The sequence below is a fragment of the Pleurodeles waltl genome, chromosome 3_1 (assembly GCF_031143425.1).
Source record: "Pleurodeles waltl isolate 20211129_DDA chromosome 3_1, aPleWal1.hap1.20221129, whole genome shotgun sequence".
NCBI lineage: Eukaryota > Metazoa > Chordata > Amphibia > Caudata > Salamandridae > Pleurodeles > Pleurodeles waltl.
In genome coordinates this window covers 410,737,897-410,765,584 of record NC_090440.1, presented here as the reverse complement: position 1 = coordinate 410,765,584, position 27,688 = coordinate 410,737,897, and the positions used below count along the sequence as shown (strand labels likewise).

The 27,688-nt window shown below is 46.9% G+C and overlaps 1 protein-coding gene across 1 annotated transcript in view; it reads right to left on the bottom strand.

Moving 5' to 3' along the window:
* Window positions 1–27,688, bottom strand: part of UNC45A (unc-45 myosin chaperone A) — a 253,863-nt gene that overhangs the window by 77,026 nt on the left and 149,149 nt on the right. Inside the window, exons 15-16 of the mRNA XM_069222647.1 lie at window positions 23,392–23,458; window positions 22,899–23,012 (exon numbers count right to left, since the gene is read on the bottom strand). Coding sequence (XP_069078748.1) covers window positions 22,899–23,012; window positions 23,392–23,458 — 181 coding nt within the window. The remainder of the gene's footprint in view (window positions 1–22,898; window positions 23,013–23,391; window positions 23,459–27,688) is intronic.

Sequence of the window (27,688 nt, the reverse complement as noted above, 5' to 3'; positions counted from 1 at the left end):
CCAAATGTAAGAGTGTAAAAAAGACATCTATTCGAGAAATGCACTGTAATTCACTTGCTAGTATGGGGACCACGGAATTCAGAGATGTGCAAATAACCACTGCTTCTCAACACCTTATCTTGTGCCCATTTTGGAAATACAAAGGTTTCCTTATATTTTCTGTAGGAAAATCTTGTATGATCTACACAAATGACCCCTTACCGAATTCAGAATGTTGTCTACTTTTCAGAAATGTTTAGTTTTCCGGTATTCAGCATTGGTTTCACTTCCATTTCTGTCACTAACTGGAAGGGGGCTAAAAGCACAAGCTCTGATGAGGTGTTAAGTGGCCTAGACTGAGCAGAGGTTATCTGATGGGGGTGGTCTGCAGCTGTGGAGGCCAGGAAGGGGGCTGGGTAAATCAAACTGGGCTTCAAAGGAAGCAGAGCAGAAATGAATGCCAGCCAGGCCTGCCCTCTCACCCAGTACCCTGGAAAGGAATTTGCAGATGTGCAGAGGGGAAGTGTTAATCGAAATGAGCATCACCAGTAGATTGGTTTAACCAGGTATTGCTCCCTTGGAGGAAAATCATCCATCTTGGAATTTTAAAGTGCAGTGCTTTACGGAACCAGAAAATGACAAACATTGGCGGAAGCTGTCATGCTTTTGGGTAGCACCCTGCAGCTCAATGGACAGGGGTGGCCCCTGCTTGTCCCCCAAGATGACTGAATAAATATGGCTGAGCTGCACTGCAACTCAGATCTGTCAGAGACCACCAAGAGAAAAAGGACTGCCCAGGTTTGCAACTCCTAAGACTGCACTCTGAGGAACGGCTCCTTTTGCACACTGGAACATATCACAAAGCTTCTCAGAACTTCTAGACCTTTGGATTTGTATTCTGGACACTTTGAACCACCAAGAGGAACTGCAGGAAGATGTTCCAGCAGTTTAGAGAAATTTGGAACAACTTTTGGAAAAAGCTCCATAAGTGGACCAACACGCCGTCGTGAGTCAAGCTGACAACCTTCAACCGCGACCCGACCAGGATATCAGATTCATCTTGCTGAAAGGTCCGGAGCGCTAGAGTTCCAGGATTTGATTGGGAACGAAAAGCAGGCTGACAACTGCTTGCCGAGGAGGACCTCAAGACATCAATAGAGAAAAGCTTCAGAAATGTTTCTAAGTGCAAAGGTAAACTTTTGACGGAGGCCTCCCGCTCAGTGTATCCGAGCAGGGCTCCATTGCGGTCAGCCTCAAACTTCGACTTTGTCCCGGTCAAGCGCGACCAGGTGTCCCCGGTAGGCCCTATTGATTTCTAAACACCGGAAAAAGCACTTTTTTTTAATACTTAATCTTTAAAAAATCATAACTCTAGTTCCTTATATTGTATTTTTGTCGTTTTGCTGTAATCTTAAAGACACAAATATTTACTTTTTTTAAAATAAATCGGTGTGGGATTTTTATTGGGTGTTATGTCTTACTTATTTACTGTATTGTTATATGTAAATGCTCTACATACTTGTCTCCTGAGTTAAGTCTGCCTGCTCATTGCTAAGCTACCAGAGGTTAAGTCAGGGGACTAATGTTTTGAGATCTTGACTGCAACTAACCTCGTCTTGGGGGCACTGTTGAAAGTGGTAGGTGTGTACTTACATCTAGTAATAACTAGCCTCCAACAGTGCATTATCACCCAACCAATTAACTGTCCTTTGAATCGAATTAAACTTGTTGTAATGACAGATCAAATGTTGAACACCTACATATTTTTAAATAAATAATGATAAAGCTACAGCAACTTTGGACTGTCCCCATTGGTCTAGTGTGAGACCTTGCAAGAAATGCCTCACCTAAGACCAAAGGTACATGAGAAATAGCATTAATCTTTAGATTATTCGCTGCTTGAGATGTCACCTCATGTGACTACATCATCAACATTGTAAAGGAAAGATGCTGTGGTGATATCATTAGTGTCATGACGGACTGAGTCATCAGTAGCTGGAGGCAAACCACTATAGAAGGCAGAGAAGGAGGAAGGGCGGCTGCTCAAACCTCTCTCTCAGTCTTTCTGCAGGGCAGTGTTCTCCTGGTATTCTGAAGCTAGAGTCCTTATGTCATGCATGGGACTCTCACACCCTGGAGCAGTGGTCTTCAAACTTTTTAATGCCGAGCACTCTTTAGTGAAAGAAAACATCTGCCTCCCACCGTTATGAATATTTCACAATTATTCTACTAAATTGGCAATGTTTAAATATGCCTAGTCTTATTTAAAAATTGCAGTTAACTTCTGAAGCTGTTTAAAAAACAAATCAAATACATGATGCCAAACATACTATGTCAGGCAGGCCTTACTAACATGTAAAAGTATCCACAGCGTGATTATTGGAAGTGGGCCCGGGGGTTTGGAAGGGTATTTGGAGTCCCTTCCCTTTGACACATACTTCCAGCTTGGATGCAAATGACAAAACATGTTAGTGATGGCCCATTACAAAGTGGTTTACTGCTGCTTGTGTTTTTTCAGCTTAAAATAAAGCCCTGTTTTCAACATAATTCTTCTTTTGGCCAGAGCCCCCCCTAGGGGAGCCTGCCCCCCAGTTTGACGACCCCTGCCCTGTAGTGTTTGGTCCTCTTTCCTTTGTTTCATTCTTGAATAATACATCCATGCATGTCACACCTACTCAACAATCTTTTGTCTCTTTCAGATGAAAATGAAGCAAACACACGTAGCAGAAGCTGGTTAGGTTGCTGCAAATGTGGGTTGGCTAATGCAGCTTGAATGAGTAGGTGCTTTGAAGACAGAGGGTTCCACACACTCCTGACAGAAAGCTATGCCTTTCATCCTTTTTCTGGAATGGACATTACACATGATCCTATAAAGCCAAATGTCTCAAGGGCAAACCGCAGCAGGAAGCTGAGGCTCTCTATGTTGAGACAGATCTTAATGTCAACATGGAACACATATGCTGGGAACATGAGATCTTGGGGCCTGCAGGTTGTATACCCAGTTCCATCACAGACACCTGTGCTCCGATCAAACTGGTGGACCCTGTTGGAAAGTACCATCTTGCCTGGCATGTTACAACCAAAACAACATATATACAGTGAAATATGGGGGTATGTGTCACTGGGACCCTGCCAGCCAGGGCCCCAGTGCTCATAAGTGTGCCCTGTATGTGTTCCCTGTGTGATGACTAACTGTCTCACTGAGGCTCTGCTAATCAGAACCTCAGTGGTTATGCTCTCTCTTTGCTTTCCAAATTGTCACTAACAGGCAAGTGACCAATTTCACCAATTCACATTGGCATACTGGAACACCCTTATAATTCCCTAGTATATGGTACTGAGGTACCCAGGGTATTGGGGTTCCAGGAGATCACTATGGGCTGCAGCATTTCTTTTGCCACCCATAGGGAGCTCTGACAATTCTTACACAGGCCTGCCACTGCAGCCTGAGTGAAACAACGTCCACGTTATTTCACAGTCATTTACCACTGCAATTAAGTAACTTATAAGTCACCTATATGTCTAACCTTTGCCTGGTAAAGGTTGGGTACTAAGTTACTTAGTGTGTGGGCACCCTGGCACTAGCCAAGGTGCCCCCACATCGTTCAGGGCAAATTCCCCGGACTTTGTGAGTGCGGGGACACCATTACACGCGTGCACTGTACATAGGTCACTAGCTATGTACAGCGTCACAATGGTAACTCCGAACATGGCCATGTAACATGTCTAAGATCATGGCTTGGAATATGGCATTGGGGTGACAATTCCATGATCCCCAGAGTCTCTAGCACAGACCCGGGTACTGCCAAACTGCCTTTCCTGGGGTTTCACTGCAGCTGCTGCCAACCCCTCAGACAGGTTTCTGCCCTCCTGGGGTCCAGCCAGGCTTGGCCCAGGAAGGCAGAACAAAGGACTTCCTCAGAGAGAGGGTGTTACACCCTCTCCCTTTGATAAAAGGTATCAGGGCTGGGGAGGAGTAGCCTCCCCCAGCTTCTGGAAATGTTTTGATGGGCACAGATGGTGCCCATCTCTGCATAAGCCAGTCTACACCGGTTCAGGGATCCCCCAGCCCTGCTCTGGCGCAAAACTGGACAAAGGAAAGAGGAGTGACCACTCCCCTGACCTGCACCTCCCAGGGGAGGTGCCCAGAGCTCCTCCAGTGTGCTCCAGACCTCTGCCATCTTGGAAACAGAGGTGCTGCTGGCACACTGAACTGCTCTGAGTGGTCAGTGCCAGCAGGTGACGTCAGAGACCACTTCTGATAGGCTCTTACCTGTGTTGCTAGCCTATCCTCCTTCCTAGGAAGCCAAACCTCCTTTCCTGGGTATTTAGGGTCTCTGCTTTGGGGAATTCTTTAGATAACGAATGCAAGAGCTCATCAGAGTTCCTCTGCATCTCTCTCTTCACCTTCTGCCAAGGAATCGACCGCTGACTGCTCAGGATGCCTGCAAAACCGCAACAAAGTAGCAAAGACGACTACTGCAACCTTGTATCGCTGATCCTGCCACCTTCTCGACTGTTTTCCTGGTGGTGCATGCTGTGGGGGTAGTCTGCCTCCTCTCTGCACTAGAAGCTCTGAAGAAATCTCCTGTGGGACGACGGAATCCTCCCCCTGCAACCGCAGGCACCTCTGGGTCCCCTCTCAGCACGACGAGCGTGGTCCCTGGAACTCAGCAACTCTGCCAAGTGACTCCCACAGTCCAGTGACTCTTCAGTCCAAGTTTGGTGGAGGTAAGTCCTTGCCTTCCCACGCTAGACTGCATTGCTGGGTACCGCGTGATTTGCAGCTGCTCCGGCTCCTGTGCACTCTTCCAGGATTTCCTTTGTGCACAGCCAAGCCTGGGTCCCCGACACTCTAACCTGCAGTGCACAACCTCCTGAGTTGTCCTCCGGCATCGTGGGATCTCCTTTTGTGACTTCGGGTGAGCTCCGGTTCACTCTTCTTCGTAGTGATTGTTCCGGAACTTCTGCGGGTGCTGCCTGCTTCTGTGAGGGCTCCCTATCTTGCTGGGCGCCCCCTCTGTCTCCTCACGCAATTGGCAACATCCTGGTCCCTCTTGGGCCACAGCACCATCCAAAACCCCTAACCGCGACCCTTGCAGCTAGCAAGGCTTGTTTGCGGTCTTTCTGCGTGGGAACACCTCTGCAAGCTTCTTCACGACGTGGGACATCCATCCTCCAAAGGGGAAGTTTCTAGCCCTCTTCGTTCTTGCAGAATTCACAGCTTCTACCATCCAGTGGCAGCTTCTTTGCATCCTCAGCTGGCATTTCCTGGGCATCTGCCCAATCTCGACTTTGTTGCGACTCTTGGACTTGGTCCCCTTGTTCCACAGGTACTCTAGTCCGGAAATCCACCTTTGTTGCATTGCTGGTGTTGGTCTTCCTTACAGAATTCCCCTATCACGACTTCTGTGCTCTCTGGGGAACACAGGTGCACTTTACACCTACTTTTCAGGGTCTTGGGGTGGGCTATTTTTCTAACCCTCACTGCTTTCTTACAGTCCCAGCGACCCTCTACAAGCTCACATAGGTTTGGGGTCCATTCTTGGTTTGCATTCAACTTTTGGAGTATATGGTTTGTGTTGCCCCTATACCTATGTGCTCTCATTGCAATCTACTGTGACTATACATTGCTTGCATTACTTCCTTTTGCTATTACTGCATATTTTTGGTATTGTGTACATATATCTTGTGTATATTTGCTATCCTCATACTGAGGGTACTCACTGAGTTACTTTTGGAATATTGTCATAAAAATAAAGTACCTTTATTTTTAGTATATCTGTGTATTGTGTTTTCTTATGATATTGTGCATATGACACCAGTGGTATAGTAGGAGCTTTGCATGTCTCCTAGTTCAGCCTAAGCTGCTAAGCTATAGCTACCTTCTATCAGCCTAAGCTGCTAGAAACACCTCTTCTACACTAATAAGGGATAACTGGACCTGGTGCAGAGTGTAAGTACCCCTTGGTACCCACTACAGGCCAGCCTCCTACAGACCCTAAAAGCACTCACTCTTCTTCCCCTGCTTAACACTAAGGCACATTGGTCATAGCTTCCTTATCCATGAGACTGCTGTATGGTATCTCCAAATGTTATATTTCTTCATGGAATCAGAAGAAGGGCTACACAAAACATCAGAAAAGGAGGAGGGTGCACACCGCCTGGCATATCCGCACACAATTAGCCCAGATGCATTGTGGTAAATGCAGTGCATGATAACACTGACTTTAGTTGGGAGTAATATTCACCATTGTTGGTGCAGCCAGTGATAAACATCAATTAGGGGGGTGATTACTGAGTAATAGGCGCTCCCACTCTAAATCTGTACAGTTAAACCTCAATATAATGCACGGTGCAAAAGACTGGGGTCACACACTCTATATCCCCCAAAACGACAACATAACGTTATCTAAATTACGAATTTACACAATTGCACACGTGAATAGTAACAAAACAAATCTAATTTCTTAGAGTATTCGAAATATATTATATTTATACAGAGTATTAGCAAAAATACATTAAAATAGTGTGGTTCACTCTTAAATCAAATTCCTCTTTATCCAGAGTATTAACAAACATAGATTGAAATCATGTGGTTCACTCTTAAATCAAATTCCTCCTGAAATATAGGTTCCAAAAGATTCAGTCCAATTGTTCAGCAAATTCAATGTTCATTCTATATTCTCCTCCACAGTCCGAAAGTAATATCCACAAATCCAATATGCATATCCTATGTGATTGATCCCAAAGTTACCAATTCAGTCCAGCCTCTTCGTCAACACGTGTTTCATCCAGGGAGCCAGTGCTGTTTATCTCTAGACACGTTTCAGGATTGTTGTTCTTTTCATGTAGAGAGTAACAAGTGAAATTTGGGGGATGTTCCGCATGGAGGCAATGGTCTGGAATAAGCAGTCTTATTTGGAAATGACTCACCAGAAAGGAAATCACTCCATGTCCTCATGATTTGCCTTGAAGTTTTCTTCTGCTTTCCCAGGCCAAACAAGACTTGTGAAAAGTGCTTTAATTCTTGTTCCCAGTCGCTATTTGGCCTGGCAGCTCACTGGGTGGCACACAGGATTTTGAAGTCTCATTGCCCCTCTCTGAAACTTAACGCTCTGCCTAGATCATTGCAGGTGAGTCTCAGGCATTAAATTGTTGGCACAGGTAGAGAAGTGGTTAGGTCTTCATACACGCCTGGGATAAAGATGAGTAATGAGAAGATGATGGCGACTGCAAGGTGGTCTCAAGGAACTCTAATCAGATATGCAACATGATGCAGGCTGCTTTTGCCTCTGCAATGTGGAGGTAAAACTGGTTGGGGGGAGAGGGAGGCATGGACAAACTTAGGACTTTTAGGCAAGACATGGAGACAGCAGTATTGTGGGACAACTTGAGGTGGGTGTAAGCTTGACAAATGTAAATGCTTGTATAGCTACGCTGCCCTATCCTGGATGACTAGGTTATGGCTTGGTAGTGTGGTTGAAATGGAACCAGATAACATGACATACTGGGACAGATATGCTATGGGTGTGGAAGCAATCCCAGAATGATGATGGTTCTTGGACTACTGTCTATGTTAACTCTGTTGGTTAGAACTCTGGCGCTGTACAAAATATGAATGCTGGGTAAGACACATGATCTATGGTGGCGGTTTACTGGAAGACTTGGGTTGTGCCAAGTTATGCTTCTTTCCCCTTCACTACAGGTTGAATGCATTCCTGCCTCCCTTTCTGCTGGCAAGTTTTCCTCTGACCATTTTGCCCATGGAAACTGGTTTATCTAGGTGGAATATCTTGCAGTGAATGTGGATAAACCCTTTTTTTGGAGGTGGATGATGGTAGCGCTTGTTTTCTGAGGCACAGCAACTGACTGAACTATAAGAGTCTGTGGTGAGGGAGTGAAGGTATTGGAATTATAATCAAGTTGATATGGTTGTGTCAGAAGAACAATTTTATTATCTTTGGTAACAATCTTTCCGGTGGATACTCTATCTAACTGCAGATTCATCACATTGTGAATATTGCCCCAGGTGACAGATCTGGAAACTTTACAGCAGTACTCCTGCACCTCCATTGGTGGTGTCATGTGGCTCCCCACCAACATTGTTTTGCGCTGTAAGTGACAAGCGAGGCCGCATAAAAGCACTACCAATGTCTGACAAAATCAGTCACTTTCTTAAGCTATCCAAGCCCTCAGATGCATATTCTATCAACAGATTGGCATGACCAGTGTGCAGATTTTTAAATTGGGCCATTTTTAGATGGAAAAAGTCAAGTTCAGGGAATACAGAGACAGGTGAGCCAGTGAGAAATCTGCCATCAGATAGCTCATTTACTAGAAAGGTCATTACCAAAGGTAAGTAACTTAGGGTCTCCTTATGATTGTGCGGTCCGACCACCACATTACAGCCCTGATGGTGGGACCAGCAGGGTACCGCTGTCCCTGCCAGGAACATGGTTCCCGATGGGCTGACAGTGGTCTGAGTTGTACTCAGCACCGCCTGGCTGATTACAACTCAGCTTTCTGCCGCCTTTTCATGGCTGTATCTACCGATGGCCACATAGTCACCAGAATACTCTGCATTACTGGAACAGTAGTAGCAGCCTTAGCTCAGGTAGAATGAGCCAATAAGCCCTCTGGGGTGTTTTTTGCAAGTTTTTAACAGATCTTGATGCAGAGAACATTCCAGCAGGAAATGGTGTGTTTTTGCACTGACTTGCCCTTCTTCGCTCTAGAGAACCTTATAAAGAGCTGCCTGTCCACCTAATGTTCTTCCCCTTTAGAATGATGTGATGTAGCAAAGAATGCTGGAAGAGTAGCAGCCTACCCACATGAAACGAAGTGACATCTTTCAGCAGAAAGGGAGCTTGGTTCTCAACGTCAACTTATGTGGGAAGAATATTTTATAAGGTGGCTTCACAGAAGGAGTTTGCAGCTAACTCTCATGCCTTAAATGTGATAGCAATGAGAAAAAGTTCTTCAAAGTCAAACGTTTCAGTGGACAACCGTGCAATGGCTCGAAAGGGGTGCACATGAAAAAGTGAACTAAGTTTATCACAGAAGATTTTGAAGGAAAATACATGTTTCAAACAAACTCTCATCACGTGCTAGGCCAAGGACAAAACAAACAACAAAACTTTAGACAGCTTGGCATGCAGTGGGTCAGTGTGTGAGACTGGCATACACCAATTTCGTGGAGGGATACCTCACTGCCAAGGTGACATCAGGAGGATAGTCAAAGGAGGTTAAGTACCACCCCTCAATCTCTAAGCATGGAAATGTAGGCAGTGCCTGCCTGGGTGCTGTAAACTGCCCTGTTTCTGTGACAGAAGATCCTCCTGTGCTATCAACTTGATCGGAGGACATATACACAGGCCCAGGAGTTCCGGGTACCACATTGTCCTGACCAACTCCTGTGCCACCAGGATGACATGGGCCCGGTCATTCCTGATCTTGTTCAGAACTTAGGGCAGGACTGGCAATGGCTAAAAGACATACAGGAGTCCAGAGCTCCATTCTAGGCTGAAAGCATCACAGAGAGCGAGAGAGAGACGTTGGATACTCCAATGCGCAAAAGCACTGACATTCCAAGTTTTTAGCGGAGATGAAAATATCGAGCCAGGGTTCTCTCAATTGTTTAAAAACACCCTGCACCACCTATTGGTGCAACTTTGATTCTTGACCCTCTAAGCATCTGGAGCTAAGCTTGTTTACCCTGGCAATGAAAGATCCCGCCAAGTGCTTCACCACCACAGAATTTCCTTGGCAGTCCAACCATTTCCAGAGGTGTAGATTTTCCCGGCCCAAGGTCCACAACACCACCCCCATCCTGCTTGTTTCAGTGCAGTGGAGTTGTCCATGAGCACTGGTACCAACGTTCCTCTAATGATGGGCAAGGCCTTCAACGCCAAGCAGATCGCCCTTGACCCCAACAAATCTATGTAGAGACAAGTCTCTGCAGGATACCAGAGGCATCCAATCTCCACCTTTCCCAGATGACCAGCCCAACCCAGAAGTGAAGCATCTGTCACATCTGGGTGGGGTATGGAGAAGTATCTGCCACTGACCCAATCGCAGTGCAGCAGCAACTCTGTATCAAAATTTTGGAGGAGACTGCAAAAGATCTGCAATCTGTCATATTCCACTTGTGCTGTGCCCAATGGGACTTGATGTCCCACTGCAGATCCTGCATGTGTCACCAGGTATGTTTGACCAACAGGAAGCAGAAGGCCAACAATCCCAGCAACCTCAGAGTCATCCCCACTAAGATCCAGGATATAGACTGAAACCCTGGAATAGTAGCTAGAATGTTCTCAACTCTCTGCGCGTTGGGAAGGGTCCAAAACAGAGTAGCTTAGATGACCGGGAGCATCAGTGAAGGAGTCATGTGTGACTTAGGCACATTGATAGTGAACACCACTGATGCTAGGTGGTTCACCATGACCTGGAAGAGGTTGACAACTGCCTGGGGCAAGCCTGCCTTCTGCAGCCAAGTCATCGAGGTATGGGAAAAATGGTACTCCAAGCCTACGATAGCGTGCTGCAACCACCACCATCATTTTCATGAACACCCAAGAGGCAGTGGTGAGGCCAAAAGGGAGCACTGTGAACCATAGGTAGCGCCTGCAGGATAAGGATATGGAAATAAGCATCCTGCAGGTTCAACACCGCCATCCTGCCTTCAAGGTCTAGGGCAGACAGGACCTGGGTTAGCGTGAGCATCTTGAATTTGGCCTGGTACCCTTGGAGTAAATATCAGTTCTTGTTTCTACTCCAGCAAGGACATACTAAAGTGTTTTTTCAGCTGCTGCTGGAGGAGTGGTGAGAGCCTTCGATGCATGTTGTCCCTGCTCTCCGGGGTGTTGTCTTTGAGAATAGCAGCCTTGACCATGAAGGGGCTGAAATTGATGCTGGCAAAACCGGAAACTCACACCATAGATTGGAAAGGGTTAAATTGTTGGTGGAATTGTGCTGCTGACCTGCTTTCCTTAAATAGTTCCAGGGCCGAATCTGCTTTACCAAAGAGGCGCGAGACATCAAACAACCCGCTCATCAGGGATGCTTGGACATCCCTGCAGAAGTCTGTAGAACTCGTTCAGGCGTGGTGCCGAAGGTCCACACTGGTACCCATTGCTTGACCTAACCAGTTGGTCATGTCCAAGACAGTACACATTATAGATGTCACTGCATCCATTCTGAATAGCTTGAGAGGGTGACACCCAAAGATTGTCCACAACGGCCAATAGATAAAATTCATGTCACTATGTTTCAAAGGGTATGGGAGTAGGAAAAAAGATGGATCACTTACCTCAGAGGAAGGCTGTTGGAGAAAAAAAATCAAGTTGCCAAACATCTCTATTCATTTTTACTCATGATCAGGCGGGGTGGTAGGGGAGGCGTTGGAACTGACCTTACTGGTGGATGCCTGTACCACAAATCTCTTTGGTGTCAGATGTTGGGTAAGAAAAGCTGGATTGCATGATACAGGACGATAGCAAATAGTGACCTGTCTATTAACAGGAGGACCCGAACATGCCCAAGTGCCCAAAAAGGTATCCATGAGGGCCTCTTTACATGGCAATATAGGTCCTGTAGGTGTCTGACCAGGCTGAAGTACCTCAGTCATATCATTAGGCTTCACCTCCATACCAGGGAGTTGATGGTGTAAGACTTTTGCCACCCTTTGCATACCAACTGCGAGGGAGGCGCTTTCCTCAGTCACAGGATCATGTGGGACAAAAGGAAATAATAAGGAGAAGTATCCAGACCACTTGCTTCTTGGGCGCTTGTTGGGATGGATAAGTCCCTTCGCATGGTGATCATATGCACCCCTGCCCAGACTGCTCCAGTTGCAACGATGTCTGGATCCGTGATGCTGATTTTTTTTACATGGCGAACACAGATCATGCATGAGCGCCATTGGCATAGGTGTATTTCACAGGTTACAGTTTTGTTGGAATGGGATAGGTGCCCAAAGCGTTACCCTCCTAGTTGTAAACTCCTACTGCCTTTGCTAGGGGTTAAGTAGCACGGGCACCGTGGTGGCAGCATACTGTGTAGTGATCAGTAGAAGTCAGCAGGTCTTTTCACCTGTGTCACTGGAGTGAGGCCTACAGGTTCAGTCATGTAAGTTCCACTGCGGCAGCCTTAACTCACCCTTTGCCTACATCAAGTTAATATATAGCACTGTGCAGTGCATGTTGTTGTATACATGTGCTTGGTATACGTTTGCCTTTGAATGGTACAATACATGAAGATTCTAAGCTCCATTTTGGGAGACCCATGACTGACTGGAGGAGCATGAGGAGGTAGAGAATACACCCTGACAGATTTGTGGATTGCTGCACTCCTATGAGCTAGGTGGGATACACACTGGAGGAAGGAGAGCCAGGCTCTTCAGTTCACGTCAAAAGATGCTCTTTGATTTAGGTAGAGGTCCCTGCAAAGGGCCCTGGCACATTCCAGGAAATGGGGCCGATAAGAGAATCCTAAAGAGTAGGGCTGGGGACCTGTGTTAAATATTTGATGCACACATCACAGTGGCTGGCAATGTGTGAACCTTTAGTCTCTTCCATGGCCTGTGTCGTGGAGCTGTCAGAGTTGCTCCTGCTGTAACATACTGCTTCCTGGAGGAAGGGCAAAGCAGAGTATGAATAAGACCTCCAACACAAACTTCAAAGACTCAGACCCTAAATCACATTTGGAGTCTGGAGATGGACTATAAGAGCGGGAGCTCGGAGCCTCTAACATTGTCAACCGTCAAGCAGCTGGTTTCCAGTCTGAAGGGTAAGACCTGCCAGTATCCTAGCTGGGTGAGGGGGACATCACCCAGGAAGATCAAAGACCAACTGCCACTGGAGCACCAGTGCCTTTTTTGCTTGCCAAGACCAGTGTGCCCTGTGAGGAAGAGGAGAGAGCTGGACGGAGCGAGGGCAGGTGGGGAATCCTGGTGAGTGGAGCCATGCAGCGTGGTCTGATGAGATGGCTGCTGCACCAATCAGGTCATCGCCTGTGTGCAGGTTCAAGTTGTCAATTCTGTATGCCAGAGGGGGCAGCTGTGAAATTAGCAGTGGTTGGCATTACTGCTGTGGCAATAGGGCCATAGCCCGTGTGCAGAGCGAAGTCAGCGACCCTGTATGCCAGAGGAGGCCACCGTGATACTGTACTGATCGGGCTATAGCCCATGTGCGGATTGAAATCAGCGACCCCTTACACCTGATGGGGCTGCCACGATGAGGAAGTTACTGCTGTGTCTATCCATCCATCAGGTGGGTATGGAGTAAGGTCAGTGACCGCATACAGCAGAGGGGGCCACCGGAAAGGAGAAGGCTATTGGCCTGGATCAAGGTGTCATTGAGAGGAGAGACTGCCTTTGTGATTTGTGTGGGACCAAGACCATGACTAAGTAGCATAACTGGACAAATCCCCGCCCCCCTTCTTTTGGGAAGGAACTTAACATCTTGCCAGAGGAAGTGCCTTGGATTCCCAGCCGCTGCCCCAGCAGAGACGCAGGTGCTAGTTACAAAAGCAAGCTTCTGCAGCTCTCTGTGCCACAGGCAATTGATGCACTCCTGGAATTTACAGTTGCACAATCCCTTCAGGAGCAGGTAGGACCCTGGGGAAACTTCCATAGAGAGCTTCAGTTGGTGGAACACTTTTGACTTTCATAAGAGTCTGAGTGGGACTCCTGAGACTTGGACTACTAGTAGGGCCTAACCTAAATGTCACCTGTAGTGTACGGGGGATAACCACTATTGTTAGTGAGAGAGAAGTGGCACTCAGGGAATTGCTTATTGACCACTAAAGCCTGACCCCAGAAAGTTGTGTGTATTGTTTTTGTATGCCTCATTTTACTTTCTCAGAAAAGCTAGTATTTGACTGGACAATAATTCATTGCTGCAACTGAATGTATTTTTAGTTGTGTGCCTGTGTTCACCCTCTGTATCTACCTCCGTTCGCTGAATTCTTATGCTTTTTCTTTGGATTACGGAAAGACTGACTGCAAAGATGAGCTGCTGAGGGAATGGGACCTCGCTTTTGAATTTGACAAGTTGCAACACTGAGTCTTCTTATGATTAGTGACAAAGTTTGGCCTTGTGGTCCCATTTGGCCTTTAGGTTCATCTGAGCAGTCATTACAGGTCCTGGTGTTATTCTCAAACACCAGGTACCAAAGAAACACTTTGCGAGGGTCCATCACAAACATCTATATGCGACAGTCCCTACAAGGCTTGAACCCTGTTGTCTTAGGCGGTGACAGTTTCCCTTGCAAAATTGGGTCTTGAAGAATACAGAGCTCTGAAGGCAGGGGAAAAAAGGAACTGACATAGGCAAGCATGGGTGGCACTTATATGCAGCTCTGCTTGCCACTTCCAATAGCTGAATTATGTCAGCACAGAGTCACACAACGCCTCCTACTGGCACACAATGCAACTTCTCTAAAGTTTTTGGATCCAGTGACTATGCACAAGGTGAGGACTCAGAGATTCGAAGTATCCATCAGAAAGCATGGTTTTAGGAGTCATTCTAGCTTGATGTGCAGACGATGAGTGAGTGAGTGAGTGGACAGCTATATGGTGAATGGATGTAAGCCTGTTGGAGATATGTGACTTGCAGTGGAGGATGAAGGTAGGACAGGAGATGAAAACCTGAGTAGACTATGTATTGACAGAGAAATCAGCATTTAAAGATAGTCACTGATACCACACCAGAGATAAATAAGACAAAGAGCTGAAGGACAGCTACGCATCCACAGGGAAGGGATCTTGGGCATCCATGCCTGGCAGTGTTCCCTCATATCATGGAATCCTTGCTTCAAATGCAGTATAGGCAAAAGATGAGCAATCAGTATTAGGAACTTCACTTATTCAATATTTATTAATGTGTTGTGCCTAGCCACATAATCACTGTTGATCTATGTATCTGTGTCTACAAGGTTTGTGATGCGCATCCTTTTGCTTTTCTCTCAAATAATTGCCTTGCATCCAAAGATCTTACTAGGCAAAACACTTTTATAACACCACGAGTAGTCAATTGACAACACAATGTCATTAAGCAATTATGCTCTTCACAGTGATTAAAATAACTCATCTAACTAGATAGCGGTGGTTCTAATACTGCAATGTTGTATTATATTTGTCTTCCATGTCTACCCCCACTTCTCTCTTACAAGACTGCCTACTCAACCTGAACATCGCTAATGCCTATGCAGCAGCTCTAGTTTAGAAAATAGCTATTTTTCACAAGCACATATTATCTAAAACCAAGACATACCATGCATATTCCCAATTAGTATATAATAGAAAGTGTTTACCACATGCACTGAAAACAATTCTCATAGCTCATAAACGGATTCATTGGAGACCAACAGCATTTTTACCCACACACAACATTTTACCAGACAACCAATCATTTTTTTTTATACAGAGCGCTACTTACCCGTGAGGGTCTCAAGGCGCTTGGGGTAGGGGGGGAATGGGTGGGGGGGGGGCTGGGGGGGGGTGGAGGCAGGAGGGTCACTGTTCGAACAACCATGTTTTGAGGTTCTTGGTTTTGCGGAGGTTGGTGGGGAGGGAGTTCCAGGTTTTGGGGGCGGGGTTGGAGAAGGACCTGCCTCCTGTGGTGGTGCGTTGGATGCGGGGGACTGTGGCTAGGGAGAGGTTGGCTGATCGGAGTTTGCGGTGGGAGTGTGAAAGTTCACTCTTTCGTTGAGGTATGTCGGGCCGGTGTTGTGGAGGGATTTGTGTGTGTGGATGAGGATCTTGAATGTGAAGAGTTGGGTGTCATTTGCGTGGAGAGGATAGTGATTCCGTGTGATCGGAGGATGTTGACTAGGGGGATCATGTAAATGTTGAAGAGTGTGGGGCTGAGAGAGGACCCTTGGGGGACTCCGCAGATGACATTGGTGGTGGTGGAGTGGAAAGGTGGGAGGCAGACTCTCTTGGTCCGGTCAGTGAGGAAGGCGGTGAGCCAGTCTAAGGCTTTGTGGCGAATTCCTATGTTGTGGAGGCATGTGCGGAGTGTGTGGTGGCAGACTGTGTCAAAGGCTGCGAAGAGGTCTAGGAGGATGAGTGCGACGGTCTCCCCTTTGTCGACTTTGGTCCTAATGTCGCCAGAGCACGCGATGAGGGCGGTTTCCGTGATGTGGTTCTTGCGGAACCCGGATTGTGAGGGGTCAAGAGTGTTGTTTTCTTCGAGGTAGTGGGATAGGCAGGTGTTGACTAGTTTCTCAGCGACCTTGGCGGGGAAGGAGAGGAGGGAGAAGGGGCAAAAGTTGGAGAGGATCTCTGGGTCGGCTTTGTTTTTTTTTAGGAGAGCGTGCTTCCAGGGGTCTTGGTAGGTGGCGGAGTTGATTATGTTGCGGAGTATGGGGGCGATGGTTGGGCTGGCTTTGTTGTAGATGCGATGTGGGCAGGGGTCGGAGGGGGATCCAGAGCGGATGGAGTTCATGGTTTTTTCGGTTTCTTCTTGTGTGGGGGGGGGGGGCCCAGGTGGTGAGTGTGGTGGGGGGGATCATGAGTGGGGGTTGAGTTGGGTGAGTGAGGGGTGTGTGTGGTGGGTGTGTGTGGTATGAAGCTGTTGTGGATGTCCAGGATTTTGTGGTGGAAGTGGTTGGAGAGGGCGTCACATAGGTGCTGTGTGTGTGAAGGGTCTATGTTGCTGGCTTTGGGTTTGGCTAGTTCATTAATGATGGTGAAGAGTTCTTTGCTGTTTTGAGAGTTGTTGTCAAGGCGTGTCTTGTAGTGGTCTCTTTTGGCGGTGCTTATGAGTTGGTGATGGGTGCGAATGGTGGCTTTGAGGGTGGAGAAGTTGGTTGTAGAGGGTTCTTGTCGCCATATTTTCTTTGCTTGGCTTGGCGGCATTTGCGCTTGGAGTTCAGGGGTGAACCATGGGGCGTTATTGATGTTGCGGGTGGCGATGTGTTTTCTGAGGGGGGGGGGGGCAGTGTGTCTGCGCAGGTGGGGATCCATTTTGAGAGGTTGTGGGCTCCTGTGTTGGGGTTGTTGGTGGGGGGGGGGGGCTTGTGAGCCAGTTGGGAGTTCAGGCGTTCTGTGGGGATCTTGTCCCACATGCGGTAGGGTGTGGTGTGTTGATGGTGGTGTGTGGGGGGTTTGGCGAAGGAGAAGTGGACGCAGTGGTGGTCAGTCCTGAGGAGTTCGGTGGTGTGGGTGTAGGCTATGTGTTGGCTTGAGGTGAAAATTGCGTTGAGCGTGTGTCCTGCTGAGTGGGTGGGTGCGGTGACCAGTTGTTTGAGTCCGAGGTTGGTGAGGTTGTCTATGAGGGATGTAGAGTTGAGGTCTTGTAGGTTCTCCAAGTGAAAGTTGAAATCACAGAGGAGGATGTAGTCTGTGGAGGTGAGGGCGTGCGAGCTGATGTTGTCCGCGATGGTGTCGCAGAAGGCGGGCGTGGTCCCGGTGGTCTGTAGATTTGTGTACCTCTGAGGGTGGAGTTGTTGTTAATGTGGATTAGGAAGTGCATGTGTTCTGTGTTGTCAATAGTGTCTTGGGAGCTGGTGGTGACTTTTATGGTATCCCTGTGTAGGATGGCGATGCCACCCCCTGGCCTGTTGAGGCGGTCTTTGGGTTGGAGTTTGTATCCCTTGGGGGTGGCGATGGCTATGTCTGGTTCTGAGAAGGGGTTGGTCCAGGTTTCTGTGAGGAAGGCAATGTCGGGTGAGTGTGATGTGATGAGGTCCCAGAGTTCTATAGCATTTTTGTGAAGGGAGCGGGTGTTGAGGAGCAGGCAGTTGAGGTGGTTGTGGTGGGTGGCGTTGGTGTGGTGCATGAGGGTGTTGTTGCGGGGTGTGCTCTGGTTGTGGGGTGGTGTGCTGCAGGGCTGGCTGGCGGGGGTGGGGGCAGAGAAGGTGTGTGTTGCGTTGGGGGTGTTGTGTGTGTTGTCGGGGGGTCGCTATGGTTGGTGTGTGGTGTGAGGGGGGAGGAGGAGCAGGAAAAATGACAGGTGTGGCAAGTGAAGGGGCCATGAGTGTGTGTGGGGCTGGAAAGGGCGCAGATGGGGCGAGGGCCTGGGTTGAGTGAGTGGAGGATGAGGGGGGAGTAGGTTTGTCTGCGAGGGCCAGGGGGACTGGCGCTGGGCGCTGACGGGCGCAAACAGGCTTGCCTTTGGTGCGCCCGCTGCGCGCGTCCGTGCCGCGGCTTCCATACAACAACACAGTGACAACAAATGGCCATCCGTATACAGTATATGTAAGGCCTAGCATTACAAGCTCCTGCACACAGTATCACAGTAAATGGCACATACACATACACACACACACACACACACACACACACACACACACACACACACACACACCCATTCACAGCACGCATGCACACATACATTCGTACATACACACATGCAAAATTCAGTATGGACGTTCCTACCTTGGCAGTGACATCAGATGGCGGCAGGGAAAAGCAGAAGCCTCAGTGGTTCCTAGAGGCTTCAGAGAAGGAAGGGACTGCTGGAAGACCTCGTTCTCCAATTGGCAGACCTTGTGGCAGAGTTGCTAAACCCACCCCACTCTGTGACGAATCATCACTAATTGCCACTCACTTTAGGGCTTAAAACTAGGTCTGAGCATATGGTGACGCACCCCCTTGTCATGAGGGGGTGAACGTCAAGGACTCTGCCGAGCTCAAGAGGTCACGTACTCTGAGCTATGAATTTTTCATCCTGGCAAAGTTTGGCTGAGAGTGCCACATTTAGCACATGTAAAGTACCTGCCTGACCAGACCATGAAGAGTGTCTGTCAGGCTGACCTTTGCTCAGCCCAGTTGATCCTCTTCATGCTTTCCAAAATGGTGTGAGGGAATGAGGGGGCGTGGACCCTCCACCCTTAATGATGGGCCCCACCTGTGTAAAGACTTTCTAAGATCGGACTCAGTTTACTTTCAAAGCAGGCTATACAAATCGCATACTAATTAAACAGAAAAAAACTGTCTACAAACCTCAATGAATGAATCAATAAAAAAGTAACTTATTCATGCCACTTCCAGATGTGCAAATAAATTGCCCCAGGACAGAGAAAGAGCTAAAATGTCATATTAATGGTTATATGTGCTACACAAACACTATAGTTCAATACAATTATTCATCAGAGACTTGGCTGGAGGAGGGGATCAATCGTTCTAAAGCTGAAAAGTTGTGTGTGTGTGTGTGTGTGTGTAGTAGAGCAGGTGACGAAAATTAACAGATATAAAAAAAGTGTTCGGTAGGAGTCCAGAAGGGAAATAAATTTGTATTTAGTTATGGGCGCTACAGATGACGAAAAGGAGACATTCTTAAGATTAGGGGAGGTGGGTGTAAGCCATATTAGTGCCACACGGTGATGAACAGCTGAGAGGCAGTATGTTACTTTGGCATCTAGGGGGGATTTTAAGTATAAAACTGGAAGAAGATTTGGGATATTGTCAGGAAATAGATATACATTAACCAAAAAAGTGTTGTGTGGGGACAGGACATAAAACTCGTTTATAGGAGCATTTAAGAAATCTTACACATTTTAATCAAATTCCCTAAACACATATAAATAGACATCACCATACAAATGCCCATATACTCACTGGAAAAAATAGCAAACACTTTCAATCTATCAATCATAGCATTTGTAAAGCGCACTACTCACCCGTGAGGGTCTCAAGGCGCTGAAGGGGGGGGGAGGATGCTGCTACTGCTCAAGCAGCCACGCCCTGAGGTGTCTCCTGAAGGTTAGCAGGTCCTGTGTGTGTCGCAGGTGGATAGGAAGAGTGTTCCACATCTTGGTGGTGAGGTGGGAGAACGATCTACCCCCGTGGGAGAACGATCTGGTCGTTTTGTGGATGCGTTGAATGGTGGCAAGGGCACGGTCAGCGGTGCGAAGATGTCGGGGTGTAGAAGGAGAGCTGTCTGTTGAGGTATTCTGGTCCGGTGTTGTGCAGTGCTTTGTGAGTTTGGATGAGGAGCGTGAAAGTGATTCTCTTGTTGACGGAGAGCCAGTGCAGGTTTCTCAGGTGGGCTGTGCTGTGGCTGTGGATGTCCAGGATGAGGCGTGCGAAGACGTTCTTTATGCGTTGCAGTTTTTTCTGGAGCTTGCCCACGGTTCCTGTGTAGAGGGCGTTGCCGTAGTCCAGTCTGCTGCTTACGAGGGCTTGGGTGACCGTTCTTCTGGTTCCAGTGGGGATCCATTTGTAGATCTTCCAAAGCATGTGGAAGGCGTTGAAGCAGGAGGAAGAGACGGCGTTGACTTGCTGGGTCATTGATAGCGATAAGTCCAGGATGAACCCCAGGTTGCGTGCGTGGTTGGAGGGTGTTGGTGTGGTTCCCAGTGTGGCAGGCCACCAGGAGTCTTCCCAGGTGGAGGGGGTGGAGACGAAGATGAGGACCTCAGTTTTGTCAGAATTCAGTTTCAGGCAGCTGTTCTTCATCCATTCGGCAATGGCCTTCATTCCTTCGTGGAGCCTGGTTTTGGCGGTGGCAGGGTCCTTGGTGAGGGAGAGGATTAGCTGGGTGTCATCGGCATATGAGACAATGTTGAGGTTGTGTGACTGGATGATGTTTGCAAGCGGAGCCATGTACACGTTAAAGAGGGTCGGGCTGAGGCACGACCCCTGGGGTACACCGCAGATGATCTTGCAGGCTTCAGAGTGGAATGGAGGTGGACTCTCTGGGTTCTGCCGGTGAGGAAGGAGGTGATCCAGTCCAGGGCTCTGTTGTGGATCCCTGCGTCGTTGAGGCATGTGCGTGGAGTGTGGATGTCATTGATGGCGGCGATGAGGGCGGTGCTGTGGTTGCTGCGGAATCTGGATGAGGACAAATGCAGAGTGTTGTTCTCCTCAAGGAAGCGGGTCAGTTGTTTGTTGACAATTTTCTCAAATACTTTTGCCGGGAAGGGGAGCAGGGAGATGCGTCGGAAGTTTTTGAGGTCCTTTGGGTCTGCCCTGGGTTTCTTGAGGAAAGCATTGATCTCGGAGTGTTTCCAGCTCTCCGGGAATGTGGCAGTCTAGAAGGAGTTATTGATGATCTTCCGGAGTTGGAGTGCGATGACGGAGCTTGCTTTGTTGAAGATGTGGTGAGGGCAAAGGTCGAATGGTGAGCTGGAGTAGATGGTGTTCATGATTTTGATGGTGTTGTTGACGTGGGTCCAGGAGAGCAGGAGGTTGGTGTGGCTGGGAGGCGGTGAGTCTGTGGTGTCGGTGGTTGATGGAAGGGGGGTGAGGGGGTTTGGGTATTGAAACTGTCCTGGATGTCTGCAATCTTGCGGTAGAAGAAGGTGGCTAGGGAGTCGCAGAGGTCTTGCGATGGCAGGATGTTGTTGATGTTGGAACAAGGGTTGGAGAGTTCCTTCACGATGTTGAAGAGCTCCTTATAGCTGTGTGCGTTGTTGTCGATGTGTTCTTTGAAGGTGGCTCTTTTGGCGGTTCGGATGAGTTGTTGGTGTCTGCGGATGGCGTTCTTGAAGGCTGTGTGGTTGTCTGGTGTCTGTTCTTGGCACCACTTTTTCTCAATTCTTCAGCAGGTTTGCTTGGATTCTTGGAGGTTGGCGGTGAACCAGAAGTTGCTTCTGTTTGAAGGTTTCTTGATCGAGGCTACAGTGTTGGCACAGTCTTCGATCCATTGTCTGAGGTTGCGGGCGGCTGTGTCGGTGGTGTCGATTGGTGGGTTCCGGGAGAGGGTGGTGATCAGCTGATCTTCGGTGACCTTGTTCCATCTGCGGTGGGGAATCCGTTGCGGGTGTTGGTGCATTGTGGGTTTCTCGAAGGTAAAGTGGATGCAGCAGTGGTCAGTTTGGTGGTGTGGCTGAAGGAGACGTGTTTGCGGGCAGAGAAGATGGGGTCGAGTGGGTGTCCTACGGAGTGGGTGAGTGTTGTGACTAGCTGCTTGAGGCCAAGGTTGGTGAGGTTGTCGAGCAGGGTGGTGGAGTTGTTGTCGTTGGTGTTCTCAAGGTGGAAATTCAGGCTCGAGGAGTATGTAGTCAGTGGATGCGAGGGCGTGCGTGCTGATGACGTCGGAGATGGAGTCCCTGAAGGGGCGGGGCCAGCAGCAGCAGGAATGCAGCCAGAGAGAGAGGAGGGGGGTGAGGCCGCAGGGGCGGGAAAGGTGGGGGACAGCGAGAGAGGGGAGAGTAAGAGGAGAAAGAAACGAGGAAAGAGGGAAACGCAGAAGTAAAAGGAAAAAGGAGCATAAAAGGGACAAAACACAGAAGAAAAAGCACACAAAGGGAAAAGCAGGAAAAAGGAGAAGAGAGGCAGAGGGCAGCCTAGTAGAAGAGAAGAGCTCTCCCACTAGACACCAGGGATGAGGCGCAGGCAGAAGCCTGAGGGTGGAGGAGGGCCTCCAACTCCTGGCAGAGGTCATGAGTTCAGAGGAACGAGGGCTCTACTTGCCGGTGGAGCTACAGGAGGCAGAGCAGTTCACTAAATGAATGAATAAACTTAACAGTTTCTAATATGGCATGGTTGATCCACATACGTATCCTGTAATATCTCTGTGCCCCACTTTAAGTGCTCAAACACTAAAAAGTACAATCAAGAGCTGTATATGTCAATCTTAAGATCCATAGGTATAGGAATCAAAGCAGGAATATGTTGAGTACCTTTCTGAAGGTCCGTATATTCTCTGTTTTTCAGATGTTGAACGTGAGCATGTTTCATTCTCTGGGGCATATGAAAAAAGAACAAAGCCTATTCTGCTACTGCAACATACAAAAGGCTGATGTCACCCAAACAAAATAGGCACGCACCCTGTAGTACATTTAGCCATCAAGGCTTTGATGTAGGATCTCCAGAACGTTTACAATGTAACTCGATTAACCAGTTGCAGTAGATTTTTACTTGTTTTTAAGCGTCTCAAGGCAGTAACAATATTTAATAGAAATAAAACAAATACTCATTCACTCTTCCCTTCGATCTATTCTTAAAATATCATTACTGTGCTTACCCGTTCTCCTGGAAAAGCAATTTCTGGATTTGAAGTGATGATGATCTTTGCCAAAGCCTGAGCTGCCTTTGTCTTTCCAACAGCAGTACTTTCCAAAGCCAATGGGATAAGAGCCTGAGAAATTAAAGGAAACTACATATGAAGTGCAAGAATCTTCATTGACAGCAAAATATTGAAGTCCTTATCTTGCTTTATGCACCGATATTTAAATGCTCTGGTAGATCTGCGTTACTTTAGAATTGCTATTCTGGGTCTATTCAAAATGCCTGTGTAGGAGCAATGTGCAATGGATTTATAGGTGAGTGTATAGTATGTTTTGTAGAAATAATACCCCCAGTAACATTAAAGTCTGCTGCACACAGGCTCCGTGTTACCCGTTTATTTTATTCAACACTAACCAACTAAAAGGTTCAGTAAAATGCTACATAATATTAGAGTTAACTGCCAAGAAAAGACAAGCATGAATTAATGTCTTGGAGGAGAAGTTGCTCACCTTCCCGCCTCCTTGAGCAACAACATTTCCTCTGTCATCTGGTTCCGTTACCAAGGCCAAAAATACCCTGTTAGAGAAGAATGACAACTAAATTATTAACCATGATACAGACAGGGGCTTGACGTCAATTATTGTAGTTAGTACACTAAAAGAAGGAATGAATGAGATTGTCGACACACTTCATCAGGGTACAAATACACACAAGACAGAAAAAATGTATAACTGTGGATGCCAAATTAAAAATTCAAGATGGCACACATAAAGCTATATCGAAAACATCATCTTTTAGAGTGTTCTTAGATTTCACAAGACTGTTTTTCTAACCAAATAAAACTTTGAATTACTTCTCAAGAATATTAGGTACTCAGAATGACAATGGTCTACCTCTCTGTTCGATTCATGAGTTTATGCAGTTTTCTCATTTGTACACAGGACGGGCAAGAGCAGCAGTCTCCACTTTGAAAGCACTTTTCTCCAAACTGCAGCTGCTAGGTCGGGCCCAGTGACTTCAAGGCCTGACGTGACACTACATCAAATTATTTGATAGAAGTCTGAGAAACTGAATGAGACGAGCCACAGGACACGTGGACCCAGCCCACAGCTTGCCCAAATCGAGCATGCAAGTTAACAACCCCACCCACCCAGCTGAGCCAGCATAAACGTTGTGGTCAACTGTGCCCAATGAACCCACCACTCATACAGAGCAATAGTGATTGAACAACGGATTTCAGGCTATCCTTAGGAATGTGGTTAAATACCACCCTTGAGAAATCTGATCAGACACTTTTTGGTAGTCTTTTGTTTTAGATTTTTGTCAAACATATATCGTAGAGAATTTCGCATCTGACAATCTCATGAGGGATGACTGGGATATCCCAAACCTGCAGAAATATTCAGTCACTTGACAGCTATATAATACAGTCAATTGCTTTGATAATTACATTTTTTTCTAACCCCATGTTTTCATTGGATTGCATCAATTGGTTGCTGTAAGAGTGCTCTCTCTGCTCACTTCACCAAAAAAATGTATGACTTTCCATAGTTCACCGGCCCAACATACATTTTGGATATGGGAAGTAATTATAAGAACATTTAACAGTAGGACCAAAAAGTGCTATGGTCAGCTTTTATATACTGGTTCCGAAATTGTGAAATTACAGGGCTCTATTGTGCGAGTTGTGTGTGTGAGCACAGAAGGACCTTAAACATCTGGGGGATGTGTTTGTGCAAAATATTCTCAAAACGAGAAATGTTAAGGAAGAAACTGTCAAAGTAATTTAATTGGCTGGTTTTGCGTTCACTCTGCACTGGACGACAGCTGGGTGGAGCCACTGTAGTCGGATTTTAATCATTTAAATACATTGGTTACTAGCTACTAGTGGTTGTGGTATTTGCACACTAATAGGAGGAAATCTGTGTTATCCTGAGTGCCTTAACAGCTAAGTATTCTTGTCTTTGAACCAAGATATTTCTGCGCCAAGTTGCAGGTCTGACCTTTGTGCAATAAAAAATAGGGGTACACATGGAACGTAGTTCACCCGTTATAGAGACTACATGACTTTGGGAGGTCTACAGGAATTTTATGAAGACAGTAACCCAGAGACTAGTGCAGAACGACAAGCGCACTGATCGATTTGAGGAATGGTTTGGATGGTCACTGTGGTGAAAGACCCTGGGAAGGAGGATAATGTGGTTTCATCTTAATCATTATATATGAACTGATACACTACTTTACATGCATTCCTGTTTTCACTGTAGGACAGCCAACTGAAAGTAAAAATGCTGGAAAAAGTCAAATGAATGAAATGCCAAGAGACAAACCTGCAAAACTACAGAAGTGGTGCCACAATAATCTGACATTTGGGCCTGCCCCCTTAGCTGTCTCTCCTTTAGAGATGGGCATATCTCGTATGTGCTCAGCAACTGAAGTAGGAGGAAGCCACCTAACTGCAGCCTGGGAGAAACATGAAGTTTCAGGGGTCTAAATCTATTACTGTGCACCCAGACACTGGAGACAGAGATAGCTAAACAAGATACCGTCAGAGGACCAGTGACCCAACAAGCTGTAGAAAACCTACGTAGAATGAGTACTCATTTTACTTCACAGAATGTGCCAGCACCAGGCTGTCTGAGTTGTAACCTGCTGGCAGCAGTTACCACTGCCTGGAGAAGAGAGGATCCAAAGTCCCAGTTGAAACCACAAGAACGATCACCCACGCCCTCGTTAGCAGCAGACTGGAGTACAGCAACCCTCTCTACGCAGGAACAACGGCCAAGCTCCAGAGGAAACTTCAGCGCATCCAGAACGCCTCAGCACGACTCATCTTCAACCTCCCTCACCACTAACACATCTCAGCCCACTTCAGAGACCTCCACTGGCTCGCTGTCAACAAAAGGATCATCTTCAAACCCCTGATCCACGCTCACAAGGCTCTCCACGACGCTGGGCCTGCCTACCTCAACGAGCGTCTCAACTTCCACATCCCGGCATGCCAGCTCCGGCTCGCCAACCTCGCCCTTGCGACCGTCCCCCGCATCCACCAGACCACAACCGGCGGCAGATTCTTCTCCCACCTACTCATATACTGAATGTACACTTTCAACATTAATAAAATAACCTTTATACGACATAGCAGAGCAAGCACAAACGTAATTATGTGTATGCAACAGCTGTATGAACACTAGACACACTGATACTGTACAGTGAAGTACAACAGAACAGTTGTAACTACACGTGGGCAGCTAAGCCTTTTTATTCTTTGTCTTTAAAAAGTGCAGCACATGGTTTTGCTCTATGCTAAAACTACGTATGCATCAGTTGCATTACCTACTTCAAAACGATGCTGTAATAATACATTTAAATGCAGTCATTATACGCCACAAAGGGGCACATTCTCCTAACAGCACTATACATGTTTAATTTCATCTGCATTTCTTACGTGGACTTAAATGACAATAACAATGGCCCTCCAGCTGCAGGGCTTTCATTAATGAGGGTGCAAAAGTTACTGTGGCTTAGTTATTTACTGCCTTGTAACGTGCTTCACTTACAAGTAAACACATGAAATGAACTGTCAAAATAGTGGCTGAAGTACAGTCAAGATGATACTGATTAAGACAAAACAACAGGCATCATTAAGAAAAATGTAACTGAGCACCAACCAAGATACAGCTCATAGCAAAAACAATAGGGCAGAGCTTATCTTCATTTCGAGTAACTGCCGGAACCTGATCAGCTGGAATATTGTAATTTATAAAGAAGAAAAGAAAACATGAAGTGAATGTTTTTGCTGCTGATACAGATGAAGCGGATTTGGGGCAAATTCTGCAATTCAATGTGGCTTTCTGAACTAAAATGCACCACATACCATCATAAATTAATAGAAACATTTGCCAAGATAACTGTATTCCCACAAAGGAAGACTTTCATTGCACTATGTTTCCGTATTAAACATAAGTGCTCTAAGTGTGTCTCTGTGAATGCAACTACCAGATGTGGAGTCTCCAGGTGAAAATGTTGTTGACTTCTTTAAGGTGAGTAATGCGTCCACTAAAGGCACTGTAAACAGTTCATCGGCTGCACGTCAAACCGAACGAAAGGCCCAATGTCCACAAAGGAGGACTTTTAAAACAAATATTGGCAAAGTCAACAGGCCTCACCTATGTGAGAGCTATTTGCTTTGCCAATTACTTTTAGCCATGTTGTACGGAAGCATGGCTGCTGTTTATCCTAGCTAAAAGTTAGTGGTGTAGAGTGGAGTGCCATGGCACAGGAGTGACATAGGGAAGAATGGAGTGGCACAGAGTAGAGTGGTGTAGAGTGCTTCAGAGAGGCATTGCGTGGCAAGGCGTGCAGTGACTCAGAATGAAGTAGCAGTGGAGTGGAGTGTCATAGAGTAGTACAACTGCGGGTCTAAATAACTAAGGCGTAAATAGACAAGGCAAATAGGGTGATGGCAACATAAATAAGAAGCTGTATGCCTGTGTTAGAAGTAGGAAAGCGCATTGCACTTGCAGAAATAAAAAAGGAACACTTATAAAATAACAAAGTGTGCAGCAAAAAGATGAAGAAGAACAAAGATGAGGAAGAACACATACTTTATCCATTCCCCACGCAGGAGCGAACACAAGAAAGGGAGGGAAGTCTATGGGATTTAAGCAATCAAAAGATTGCAAATGAGAGTGACAACAAAAACAACAAATGGTATGCTGTGGGCAGATTGTAAACCCACTGAACTGTAAAACTTCTCACTGCACAGCGCATGTGATGTGTAGGCGAGACCTAAAAAGTTGCTAG